The following is a 13,156-nucleotide window of genomic DNA, read 5'->3' as shown; positions in this document are numbered from 1 at the left end:
GGGCAGACCTCTCTTGTGTCAGAGCAGTGCTCCAGCAAATATCCTTCTCTGCCTGGGGCAAAGGCAGACGTTTTATAGTCATGAGCACACTTGCCGTGAGATCTGATGCTGGTGGAGGTTGTGGGGGCAAGAGGGAGAAAGCAGGATCAAGGCACTGACTCCATTGTTAAGACTGGGTCAGAGGCAGATGAATGCCCATGGTCACACAGGAAGTCTGTGGTTGCTGGGGCAGGTGACCCATTCAGATCATGTGCTGTTAGAAACGAATGGAACCAGAGTGTGTTCAGAGGGCTTCAAAGTATATAATTGTTCCCCCAACAGACTAGTGTCATGGGCAGTTGCCTACAGCCTTCAAGAGGCTTCACGATGCAGTGAACAACAGGGAATGCTTGAAAGGTACCAATTGCTTTTACACTAGGGTGACCAGATGTCCTGATTTTGTAGGGACAGTTCTGATTTTGGGGGCTTTTTCTTATATAGGCCTCTATTACCCCCCCATCCCGTCCCGATTTTTCACACTTGTCTGGTTGCCCTATTTTACACTGCCTCATTCCTCTTGCCTGGCTCTGAACAGCCTTGGTCCAAGAGAGAGAATAGCTGCTTCGCGTTTCATACCATATATTTAAATATACACCTGTACTGTGATATAACGCTGCCCTCCGGAGCCAAGAAATCTTACCGTGTTATATCAAACTTGATTTGATCCGCTGGAGTGTGCAGCACCCCCCCCCCCACCCCTCCAAGTGCTGCTTTACCGCGTTCTATCCGAATTTGTGTTATATCAGGGTAGAGGTATATTAGTAGTTTGAGGTATAATTTTTGGCCCACTAGGTGGCAGCATATGAAAGCTACACAGCTTTTCATTTATGGGCCTTACCAAGAGTCTTCAAGAGCGGTTCTAAGGCTCCTTTTCCTTTGCTCTTCACTGCCATAAAACCCCCTTGGCTATTGCTAACTGCGCTGCAGTCAGTCCTAAGCACTGAGCTAACCTGGCGCCCGGGAACACTTGCTCCGTTTGGGGGGCGAGGCAGGGCAGAAATTGGAAAGAGGCCTGAGTGTGTGCGCAAATGGTATTGTTTTGACATGGCATATGGCACAGTAAGAAATTGCAAAAAAGACGCCCACAGCAGATGCTCCAGTAGCTTCAAAGGCAGAGAGCTGGCAAGAAACAGCCATGCCTTGAGCAAAACTATTGCTTGTCTGTCATTGCCACGCAGGCAGGAGATCTGCAGGCCTGCGAGCACCAGCACCAACCCATGCAGCGTTTCATGTCTCGTCGGCCACAATACCACGTGTTGATAGTGTCCCTTATTCAACTCATTTACCTTTGACTCTGCTCTGGCCCTCGTCACTCCAATAGCTGGGCACTTCACAATCGATCCCCATGTAACAGGGAAACAGGCGTGGCGGTGAAGTGACTTGCCTATGGTTACACAGTGAGCCTCTGGCAGTCCCAGGAGCTGAACTGACCCCAGTGCCCTGACTCCAATTCCACAGCTGCTGTGTACAACCATCCTTCCTCTCTTCCCTTCCTGTTGCTTGCCTCACTCCCTGACAGTCTCCATGCTGCTCGACATTCCTGAACCAACAATTGGTGCCTCAATGTGCTCTCAGAGCTGAGCTTTGCTGGGGAGGCAGATACCCGAGGCTTGGCCTAGTGAGCTGCTCCCTGAGCTGATAGCCCTGGGTGCGTGAGTTGCTGCCATGTCTGTATTCCAGCTAGCGTGGGTCAAAAAGCAAAATTTCCAGGCTGTGAAATTCCAACACTTTGTAATGTAATTTCATCCCACACAGGGACAAAAAATCAGAACTTTGAAATTTCCCACAAAACTAAATTTCAACAGAAGTTGAGTTTTGGAAATATCGAAAGGACCTCGGAGTGCTGTGTTCTAATGTTTCGACGTTTATCTGTATATTATCTGCCTTATCAAATCAAAACACAGTGCTTGGACCTAGTCTAAAGGAAATGTTTCAATGGTATTTTGTTGACAAAAGGGACAGGCTATAAATTGTCATGAAATATTTCCATTTTATGGAATCAGCATACTGTTCAGTTGGAATATTTTCAACCAGCTGTTGTTCCAGTTGCCGCATTAGGGTGTTCCTGCCAGGGGGCAGGGAGGGAAGGTAGATTGCAAAGAGCTATCCAGATTAGCACCTGTGCAGTGGGGAGTGAAAATGGATCCAGGGTGATGCAGCTTTTCCTTCCCCATACACTGTTTGTCTCTTCTGTCCTGAACCTCCTGTGGACTGGTCTGATGCTCCTGCTTAGCCCATAGGTCAGTAGTCACCAGGCTATTTTGCTTAGTCTAACTTTTCTGTATATTGGTGGGTCTCATGGGATAGACTTATTACGCTGCTGCATTTCACCTGCAATGTATTTTCCTTGCTGCCTATAGTGCTCAGCCTGTGGCACTGAATGACAACCGAACGTGCACTCAAAATATGAAGTTGGTTAGGAGGCATTTAAAGTTAAGGTGACTCGGTATTATCCAGCCTAGAGCTTGGTTATTCCATCCTATGTGGCCCCGTCATGTGTCTCGGCTTCCCCATTGCTCTTTGTGGCCAGCTCCTCGCTGCATTGAAGAGTTGAAGCCTAGCCATGTAATCCCCTGCAACTTAATTTTAGCTTTGCTCACTTGGTCCAGGAATGTAATTATGACTTTTGAATTACATTAGCAGCTTGTACGGAGTAATTAATTAGCCAGATTTATAAGGCGCTTGGTTCATAATGATATATGGCCCTGCTTGGGTAAGTGGCACCTCAAATTGGCTGTAAAAAATTTTATTTCTAAGGTCAAGTTTTTACTGCAGGAGATTTATAAAGCTATGAGCCTCTTTGTACTTAGATTAGCTCAGCTACCATTGAATGTCTGCGCACATTCAGCTATTGCCTGCAGAAGCTGCCAGATGCCTGTAACGGACAGACGCTTTGAGCTAGTTTTGCATGAACGCTTTGGTCCGAGCAATCACCTCAAATGAGGTCCAGGAAGAGAGGTCAGAACACTGGTTTCCTTCCTGGTTGACTGTGCTAGTGCAGGAGAAGCCAAGCAGCAAAGGATGTTAGCTCTTCCTTCTGGTCATCATGACAATTATTCTGTCCAGCAGAGAACCTTGACAACAGCTGTGACATGCCTAAGCTAAAATCCCCAACTGCCACTGCTCTGTCTAGGCATTTCATGGCTTCCGACTCCCAGGGTAGAGGAACAAAGACTCCACATGGGGTTGTGTCCTTCCATGCTAGGTTGTGGCTTTTCTTTGCCTTGACAATACAACATTGCATAGGTGGGTGGCCTGAGCCCTTGCTCACTGGCCTCAGTGCTAGTCTTGCAACTCTAGGTGCTGCTCTGGGAGCCTATGCTAAGCCAGGCCGTGTGAGGTTTTATGCATGTAGGTGGATCTCTTCCCACCAGGTTGCTGCTGGTAGTGTGTGTGTTCCTTTGTTGGAAGCATGTTGGGATGAAGGTGCATTTAGTTTTACTTTCATTTGGCTGAGTGGGGTGTTGCTCCCATTGGCAAGACTACCCCGTCTTTGGAGCACTATTGGTACCAGGCACCACAAGACTCATGCCCCAGGAGCAGGGACGTACACAGGATCTGAGCAGCAAAGGATGATTTCAGGTAAGTAACTTACTTTGCTTGTCCAGAGCACACCCTGTTACGGTGAGACTTGAGAGGCTTGTTCTGGATGCAGTGAGGCTCAGATCTGTGGTAGCACACTTCTCTTCCTCCTCTGCATGTCTCAGAGGGAACAGTGACTTGGATAAACTTACATACGACTTGGCAAAATGAATGTTTTGTGTTATTTCTGCAAGAGCAGCAGTTGGCTTTGCTGCTTACACCTTGCGGCGGTAATAGAAGCAGTTGAGTTATAGTTAAACTTATTTAAATTTACAGCTCCTACAGTGTTAACAGATGTACAAGCGTCAGATCCAGTCATGCAGCAAGAGATTTTGGGGGCAGGCCTTCCAGTTTTGTCAGTATGGCCGTGCAAAGAAGCCATAAATTTAACAAACAAGAATAAACGATTCTTAGCAACATATGTCTACGCTGACAGTTCCAAGGTAATCATAAATAAAGAAACCCTGCTAGGCAAAAGTGTATCTGGGCTTTGCAGACAGACAGTGTGGGCCAAGCATCTGCTCTCCTCCCCCTTACTCCTATCACATTAATGAGGTGTAGGAAATGAGCCTGCCTCCCATCTGGGATGGGTTGCGTGGGGACAGAGGGCTTTGAAAATAATCTTAACCTAAGTCATGGAGTAGTGGCTTTGAAACCCTTCCATTTCCTTTTTAATGCGCTAAATCCATTCTGCACAGAACTGGCCCTTGTTTAGCCTCCATTCTTTTAGTGTCAGCTCCTCCATGACTGCTTAGCAGATGCCAACTCACCCAAGCTGGAGGTTGTCCCTGCTTGAGATAAGTGCAAAGACTCTCCTATCAACTCACCCTGCTGGGAGTCGATGCTCTTGGCTCGCCCCTACTGATAACATGCATAGCCGAGTGGGTCCAGCCCTGTAGTGGGGGGGGGAGGGGAGGCAGGGGGAGCATCATGCATGGATAAAGCCATTCAGAGGGCTTGATCAAAAGCCCATCAATCCTTCCACTGCTTTCAGTGGGCACTGGATCAGGTCCTTGGACTGTTGGATCTTTTAGATAAATAGCAGCAGCTTCCAGTAATTGTAACTACCTACTTCAACCATGGGGCACTGACTAGAGCCCTTAATCACCCAAATACCTTTGAGGGTTGGGGGAATAATACACCTTGCCAGGTATGCTACAAGGGACTGACTATGGCCTTCACCCAGCTGCTGTCCCCTAAACAAAGATTTGGAAGCTAGTGTGCTCTCAGCCGGTCCTTCCCCAAGGAGTCTGACTTGTGCATACAGCACTAAATTCAGGTATAGGCTAATCAGGGCACTTATATTTAAACAACAGGGCTTGGCGCAGACAGCAGGCTCCCTCTGCTCCACCTGTATAAAAATAATTTATGCGGAATATGTTAAGAGGTGAAAACATAGAAGTTCTTTGACTTGGCACTAATACATGTAATCTGCACCTCTTGTTAAATTGTAAAAGCTATAGTCATTTCTCTCTGCAATCAAAATGCTAGCTTTGGTCTAGAGATGCTGGAGACAGACTCTTTACCTAGCTGGGGGAAATGCCATAGATCCATCCTGGAGTTGATTTATGTAGCATTCATGAAGAATTTATTATTCAAATAATTTTATTCAATTAAACTTGAAAAGCCTCTGGATTCTTAAAGGTTCCCCAGTGATCACTGAGCCAGAGCTATCCTAAAACTCAATGGCCTGCCTGAAGAAGGCATTGAGAAAACGCCTGATGTGACATTGCAGCTGAACGTACGGTCTAAGGGACGAGCGTTTGTCACCAGGATGTGCTGCAGGCTAAGGTTTAGAAAATTACTCTGTGCATTAACAATAGCTATGAAATATCAGTTAAAGAAGAAAAAGTTGAATAATGACCCAGCACTACGTTAGTTGATGGGTATTCTTCATCTTGACCCTGCTCTGATTAAAAAGTTAATACACATGCAAGACTTTTTTCTTTTTTACAGTTTTAAGGTTGTTTCCAATTAAATACTGAACTGTAAAAGTGGCCTGACTTAAGGACAAATCCACTCCCACAGAGCTGGGGCAATTCCTTGAGCTTTTTGTATAGCATAATCATCCTACAGAGTAGATGTTTTCTTTACAGATGAAGATTTTTGAAGTTGTTTGTAACTTGGTATCAACCTTGAATGTTTGCACCCTTCAAGAAATGCTCTTCCAAATCACATCCATGCAGTAGGAGGGTTAGAACTGCATGTAAAACCCTGGACACCCAGTTTCATAAAACCAGGTTTATCAAGGTGTTTACCCATTAATTAGCTGTATTGTGCTGTGTTCAGTTAACAGGCTGTTTTCCTAGTCGTCAAGGCACCATCCCAGCTGGAAAAGATTTCTGACACAGCTATTCTGAGAACCTGGCAGTTCAGTTAGCTGGCTTCTTTAGTTCACCTGAAGATGCTTCAGGCTTTTTTTTATCAGGGGCTTAGGTGATTCCTTTTCTCATTTCATTTTTAAACATCTCACGAACTCAGGTAAAAGGGAAATTATGTGACAGTTTTTTAGAATGTTTCCAGGTAAAGGAATGGTCAGTTAAAAATGCCACAGCAGACGAGTGTGTCTTTCAGATGAGAGGTAAAATAAATCTATTTAAACACCCCGAGCAGGCTCCTTTTCCAAGAAACTTCTGCCTTTATGTGTAAGCACCGTGTGCTCTTTAGTTCACACTGCCAAAGCTTCTAGGCCTCCACCCTGAAAATACTTAACATGTGCTTAACTTTACTACTGGAATCAGTGGGGCTGCTCATAATAGTAAGTGAACTATGCGCACATATATGTTTGCGGGAGTGGGGCCTTAGCTGGGAATAAGCTCTCTGTTGTTGGATGTCATCCTGCCATTTCTGGTAAGGTAAGACTCAGACTGACTACAAAGCTAATCTTGCCTACATTTGAACTGCAGGACTTGGCCCTTAGTTCTGTTTAAGCCCTTTTCCTTGCCCAAACCCATTCATTATTGTGGATGTACTGGAGTTGTCAGAAGCAAGTGATTCGTCACAGCTGTATTACGTCAGGCAAAGGGTGCCCAAACAGTTCTTGCAGCAGAGAATCCTGTGGCACCTTACAGACTAACAGACCTTTTGGATCATGAGCTTTAGTGGGTGAATACCCACTTCATCAGATCTTAGTTCTTAGCACTTTCCTGTAAATCTACAAAGTGCTTCCTCCAGCTTCGGCCAGTACTGATGGATTGAAGGCAACTTAAAAGGGAAAAGCAGGCAGGGTTTGGTAGTAAAGTGAGACAGTTTAAAGCCCTTTGGTGTAAGTAAATCACATTTATTTTTCAGAGCTTCTGGACTGGGCTCCTGAATCTGTGCAGCAGCTAAATGCTTTTTCTCTCTTCCTTTCATCAGAGATCTTTCAATCACAGCTGCCACTGCTCTGAGCATTAAACTGTATTTGTGAAGATGGTATTGTTTTTCTGAAGCTTTTGAAGCCTCCTAGCTCACACCCCAGCCTGAGTCAAACACAATGTGAAGCAGTTTCGAAAACAATTCAGAATCTGACACTTTGATCTGGACGCTAGCTCAGAGGTGGTTAGTTTTACAGAAGGGCTGCATGTTTTCTACAGTGTTATAAACAAGTTCCTGAATGATTTTATTGTGAGGAATTGGTGGCAATTCACACTTTCAATTCATGCTCATTCTCTCCTCTCCGCCTTGCCTGCAGAAGGAAAAACTTGGCCGGATTTAGCTTTTCATGATCTAGAAAGTACAGTCTCATCTCCAATTTATGCTTCACTTTTTGTATATATTTTCTCTTCCTTCCCTTCCTTCATTGCAGCATAACGTGCCAAAATGAAGAGAAAATCACTAAGTCTGGAAAGCAAGGAGAGAAAGTAGTTAAGAAATGTACATTTGTCATCAGATATGTAGTACTCAATACAAGCATATCTATAAAAAACAGTGTACTGAATTACAGCTCTGGGAGCTGCAAGTAAAGCAAAGCAACAGGAGACAGAGAAAACAGAAATGCTCCCGAAAATGGCATTCAAGAAGAGAATCAAATGATTGTTCCTGCAGGAGCCCAGTTAAAATGTAGACAAGCTAAAATCTTATCCTGAAGTGAGAGCTTCTCTAGGGGTACCCCTGTTGTTCTCCCCTTGAATACTAAAGGAAACCACAGTGTACAGTCTCTGAAGTCTTTAGGGCAACTAAGAATGATAGAATCTGTTTTACCTGTTCAAGTATTTGGCCACATTTGCATCTGCCTCTCCTGCTTGTACTAAAGGAACAACACTAAAAAGGAGAATGAAAAACAATTTCATGTCATGTTTAATCTATTACTCTGAATACACAGCTTAATAATAGATGTGTCTTTGAGGTTTGCAGATGCTCAAAACCTTGAGAGTGGTCACAGTACAACCTCAGCATTCATTTCCAGTTCAATCCCTTCTGTACTGGAATTATAGTCTAAAAATTAACTGACCATAAAATCCATGGATTGCTACATGCTTTAACCAATCAATGAAAGACAGTGCTTAAGCACAGATTCTGCTTCTGTGTGGAATGTAGGAGAGAGAGAGAACCTGTTATGTGAAAAAGCATCAGTATTGATGGCAGCAGCTTATAAGAGTAATTATTACCAGTGACTACACTGCTAAGCTCATTATCCCCTACAGTACTGGACTCACTCTTTTGGCTTGGTACAACTCTTATGTTGATAGGCATGTTTTACACTAATTGCTTTTTAACAAGAGGCCATAAGATACTTGCTTTTTGCTGCTGACATAATGTTGTAAACTAGCATATACAAACTTTTATAACTGAACAAAACAGATTCTAAAGCTAAGCAACTACAAGGATGCACTTTTACTCCTTGGCATGACCTTGCCTGTTGTTCCCACAGGATCCAGTACAGCTGATTCTGAAGGCTGAAGCCAGCTTTTTTGCTGTGATTGCATCAACAAAGCTACAGGAAAGCTCTTTAATTAAACAAATATCCCAAGTTTTGCTGCAATTCTCACAGCATTTGTCTTAAGATCAATTGCATCAGATACTGTTTTAAATGGCTTGGAAGCTGCCGCAAACTACCTGGGCTCAGATGGTCTTTTCCCTCAGCCTTATTCTTATACTTACCACCTCTCTGCTCTTCGGCAGACTGCTCTGGAGAAATGAAGAGCAGCACTACTTTTACCTCCAGACTGAAACAAGATTAAAAACATTTAAGTGTCTTGTACGAGAAGCCGCATACAGCCACCCAGCTGCATAGAACTTAAATGTATGACATTTTACACAAAATAAAGGGCTATTAGACACTTACAGAAGCTATAATATCCATCTGAATGGGACATTTCTGCTGGATGTTTAAATACAGTTGCAGATGGAAACAGAGGAGGGTTAGCTCAATCTCTTCCACCCCCACAGCCTTCCTGTATTTGTACAAACACTAGAAGAGAATAGCATGTGGTGGACCGACCTCAAGAACTACCGAATGCTTAATATCAATTAACTGAGAGTGGGTTTCTGATTAAGTCTTCAATCAAATACCTAGCAAAGAGTTTCAGTTCAGTAAAAAGAATGAGCTGATACCTACAGGCAAAATGAAAGCAGTGAGAGGTGGAAGTTGGTCTGAGTATTTATCAATCCACTGCTCCAGCTCCAGCACTGGCTTTTCACTAAAGGATGTTCGTTCTACAGAGGGAAAGAGGAAACAACTAAAATAATACAAAAATAAATCAATCCACCCGACAGATCTTGCATTTTACATTTGTCATACTAAGAACTCCTTAGAGAAGTGTAAAAATGTACACTTGTCTCTCACAGCTACCATCTTCTACAGCAAACGCTAACAGAAATGCACAAGTGGTATCGCTAAATAAACAACCTGACCTACAATGAGGGCATTTTTTAAAAATACAGAGCTGTTATCTTAAGTAAAATGATTTGAGGATTACTTAAGTGAGCCTCCCTGGCTGAGGAGAGAGGAGTTGCAATGTTGGAGCCAACATCTTGCAGCATACACTGGATCTAGGGACAAAAGTATGCATTACAGTCAAAGCATAGACAATGAAATTACACGTGCAGAGATGACATCTGACACTCCAATAAGACATTCTAGAGGCAGTGTGGTAGGGATTCTCAGATAGGGTGACCAGACATCAAGTGTGAAAAATTGTGTGTGTGTAAGTAATAGGAGCCTATATAAGAAAAAGACCCAAAAATCAGGACTATCCCTTTAAAATCAGGACAGCTGGCCACCCTCTTCTGAGAGTAATCAGGTGACATTGACCACTTCTGCAGAGTGAAGCTAATTAGTAAATGTACCGTCAGGGTGAGCTGTTTTCCGCTGTGATACACAATCCTTTTTACCTCAGGCAGCTTGGCTTAGTATTTTTGTTCTCTTGGTTTCAGTCTGAGAATGCATAACAACAAGGCTTAATCTGTGCCTAAGATTATGCATAATAATGAATATGGACCATCACAAGTGTGCACACGCACACACTCACTCACTTTCCCTTTCACTATAGATAGAAAGAAGCATCTTGTTTCTTCAGGCAACCAAGAGATTTTTTCAAGTCTGCCTAAAGGATTTATGCAGAATTCCCACTGACTGCAATGGGACCTACAAGCCTAAATCTCCTAGGTGGCTTATAAAATTTTAAAACAAGAGTTTAAGAACTGAGCATTCTAATAATACAGATGTAATGGTCTTGTTAGACATAGAGCATGTAGTTACTACTCACTTTGTGAAGTTGTTCGACAAACGTGTGGCCACTTTCCTGGCTTAATTCACTAGCAACCCTAGATGAAGATGAAGCAGAAAGTTAGCTCTAGGACAGAGGAAACCTGTTTGGTACATATCTTCTATTTATGGCTCATTGTACACTTAGCATTACGTGCACAGGTTCACAAGGAGCATTGCCTTGCAACATGGAACAAAGTAGGACTCCCAACACCTACAAAGAAAACACCAATTCAAAAGCATATCTGCATGACCATCTACTGCTTTCTGAATTGTGTCCATATAAATCAGAGGTACAAATGCAGTACGTTTCTTCCTGTACTCAGGAACTGCAGAGTATGGACACAGCTGATGCACCAACAAGTTTTTATTGATCAAGAAACAAATTCTCTTCTTCAAAGAGAGAGATCAGACTGAATGAATACTATGGTTGGGCACACTTTTTTCTTACAAAACAATTAAATGGACATTAAATGCTCCTGGCTAGTTCAGTTGCCAATGTAGCTCTCCAGTGAATGTGGCTCAGGATGTATTTACAACTTTCCCCACAGGCTGACAATATTTCCACCTTTGCCCTTTCTTTAAAAAGAAAACCACCACCCCAAATAACACCAAGAATAAACAGCGTGCATACTCCCATCAGAACACACTTCTCAAGCTCTGCTGCATCTTTACATCAATGGATGGGCTTGTAGGCCTTATTCTATGTCTGCAGTGTTCATGACTGTCAGGTATCAGCTTATCAAGGTAAGTAAAGATGACAGGCTTTTTGGCACAGTGTCTTCATATAAGGGGGAACTTTAGCAATACCACAGTAAACAAAAATCATAGATGATAGAATTCACAGTTTTGTTACCCAACAGCAGAACTCAATTCATCTGTTGTTCCCAAAGCTTCAAAGACCTGATCATCTTTAGATCGCCTCTCCCCAGTGTATGTGCTGGAAAACCCTTTAAAAACAATCAATAGCAACAAGAGGAAAAGGGATTGGAACAGAAAAAGCTGAAAATTTTGAACTATGAAAACTCAGTGCAATCTATGCTAGCCCTAGATTTATAAGACCCTAAATCTCAAGGGCCTCCACCACTGAACAGGTGTCAGCTGATTGCTTCTGTGACACAACCAGTGATGGACTCCCACCCAACATCAGTTTCTTCCTGTGTGGTGATGGTGTCACAGATTAACAAAGCAACTTTCTCCGAATAACCCATGGATATCTATGTTACTTTAAGACAAACACAGTAACCTCCCCCACTCCCCTTGCAAGTAGGAACAGCCCAGCCTGCACAGGACAGGACAAAGATTCTCTGAAGCTGTAGAGTCGAAATTTCTTAAACACAAATAGTGTTAGGCACTAAGAGGGCACATGGAACAGGAAAACAACCATTTAATTTCAGTCCACGCAGCTTTCCCCTTGGTGATTGCTAGGAAGTCACCTGCCAATTCTAAACAAATAGCGTGTCAGAGCAGCCCTTGGCTCATCTGCTGTATTAAACAAGCATTCATTAGAACCTGACATGAATTAAATTGGCTAGTACATTAAAATTAATTCAGAACTATGTTTTGGGAATATAAAATGCTATGTAAGGGCTTTTGTTGTTTATGATGTTTTTACCCAGTTCTAAGGATATTGTAGCCTCTAGGTTTTAAGTGCAGCCCAAACACTACCTTTGTCTCCTGTTTTTGTGTAAATCTTTGGAGCGTGGGTTGTCTTGGGTTTGATTTCCAGGCTAGACACAAAATGAAACTGTTATGAGTTCAGCAGAAATGACACTTTAACATGCTGTTGTTGGCAAACTGATGTGTCTCTGATTTATAGAGATGACTGGACACCGCTGGTCAGTGCTGTTAACTCCAGACTCTCCAAGCAGTGCCCTGATTACTTCCTCCATCGCCCCCTTTCCTCTTAGCTGGGGCCAAAGGGTGAATTTTGCTTTGGCTGGCTCGTGGGGACAGCCCGGTTCACGCTGTCGCCGGGAGGTATCCTAAGAAGTGTCGCATTTTCCTTTCAGATGAAATATTTTGTCAAGACACAGGAGCGACCTTATATCTGGACTGGCGGGAAGCAGCCCAGGCTCGGCGGGGGGAACTCGGCGCAGCCTCAGGGGGCAGCCTGGGCTTGAGGGACCAGGGGAGCTCGGTGTAGCCCCGGGGGGCGGCCCGGGCTCGGGGGCGGGGGGGGCAGTTTTTGGCGCAGGCCCCAGAGGGGCGCCCAGAACTCGGGGGCGGGGAGAAGCTCGGCGCAGCCCCAGGGGCGCCCAGAACGCTCGGGGCGGGGAGACTCGGCGCAGCCCAGGGGCGGCCCAACTCGGGCGGGGGAGAGCTCGGCGCAGCCCAGGGGGCGCCCAGACCTCGGGGGCGGGGGAAGCTCGGCGCAGCACCAGGTCGGCCCAGACTCGGGGGCGGGGAGAGCTCGGGCGCAGCCCCGGGGGCGGCCCAGACTCCGGCGGGCGGGGAGAGCTCGGCGCAGCCCCAGGGGGCGGCCCAGAACTAACGGGCGGGAGAAGCTCGGCGCAGCCCCAGGGGGGCCCCAGACCGGGCGGGGGAAGAGCTCGGCGGGGGGCCCGCAGCCCATGCGGGGGCGGCCCAGCAACTCGGGGGCTGGAGGGGAAGAGCGCGGCGCAGCCCCAGGGACGGCCCAGACTCCGGGGGGCGGGGAGAGCAGTCAGGGCGCAGCCCAAACCACAGGGGAAGCGGGGGCCCAGACATGCGGGGGCGGGGGGAGAGCGCGGCGGCGAGATTCAGAGGGCGCACCCCGCCCCATAGAGGGCTGGGCCACAGAAACTCGGGGGAGCCGGGGAGAGCTGGCGGGCCGCCACCAGGGGGGCGCGGCGGCCGGCCCAGTAA

General features: G+C 45.4%; 2 protein-coding genes across 6 annotated transcripts in view; both read right to left on the bottom strand.

The window, feature by feature from the left end:
- Positions 1–13,156, bottom strand: part of KCTD10 (potassium channel tetramerization domain containing 10) — a 399,500-nt gene that overhangs the window by 96,544 nt on the left and 289,800 nt on the right. The window lies entirely within an intron of this gene.
- Positions 6,881–13,156, bottom strand: part of MMAB (metabolism of cobalamin associated B) — a 181,486-nt gene continuing 175,210 nt past the window's right edge. The window contains exons 2-9 of the mRNA XM_032805438.2: positions 11,978–12,041; positions 11,166–11,259; positions 10,311–10,368; positions 9,522–9,594; positions 9,161–9,258; positions 8,704–8,768; positions 7,804–7,863; positions 6,881–7,443 (exon numbers count right to left, since the gene is read on the bottom strand). Coding sequence (XP_032661329.2) covers positions 7,356–7,443; positions 7,804–7,863; positions 8,704–8,768; positions 9,161–9,258; positions 9,522–9,594; positions 10,311–10,368; positions 11,166–11,259; positions 11,978–12,041 — 600 coding nt within the window. The 3' untranslated portion in view covers positions 6,881–7,355. The remainder of the gene's footprint in view (positions 7,444–7,803; positions 7,864–8,703; positions 8,769–9,160; positions 9,259–9,521; positions 9,595–10,310; positions 10,369–11,165; positions 11,260–11,977; positions 12,042–13,156) is intronic.

The sequence above is a fragment of the Chelonoidis abingdonii genome, chromosome 22 (genome assembly GCF_003597395.2).
Source record: "Chelonoidis abingdonii isolate Lonesome George chromosome 22, CheloAbing_2.0, whole genome shotgun sequence".
NCBI classification, from domain to species: Eukaryota; Metazoa; Chordata; order Testudines; family Testudinidae; genus Chelonoidis; species Chelonoidis abingdonii.
The sequence above is the reverse complement of the archived record's forward strand: the minus strand, read 5'-3'. Positions and strand labels throughout refer to the sequence as shown.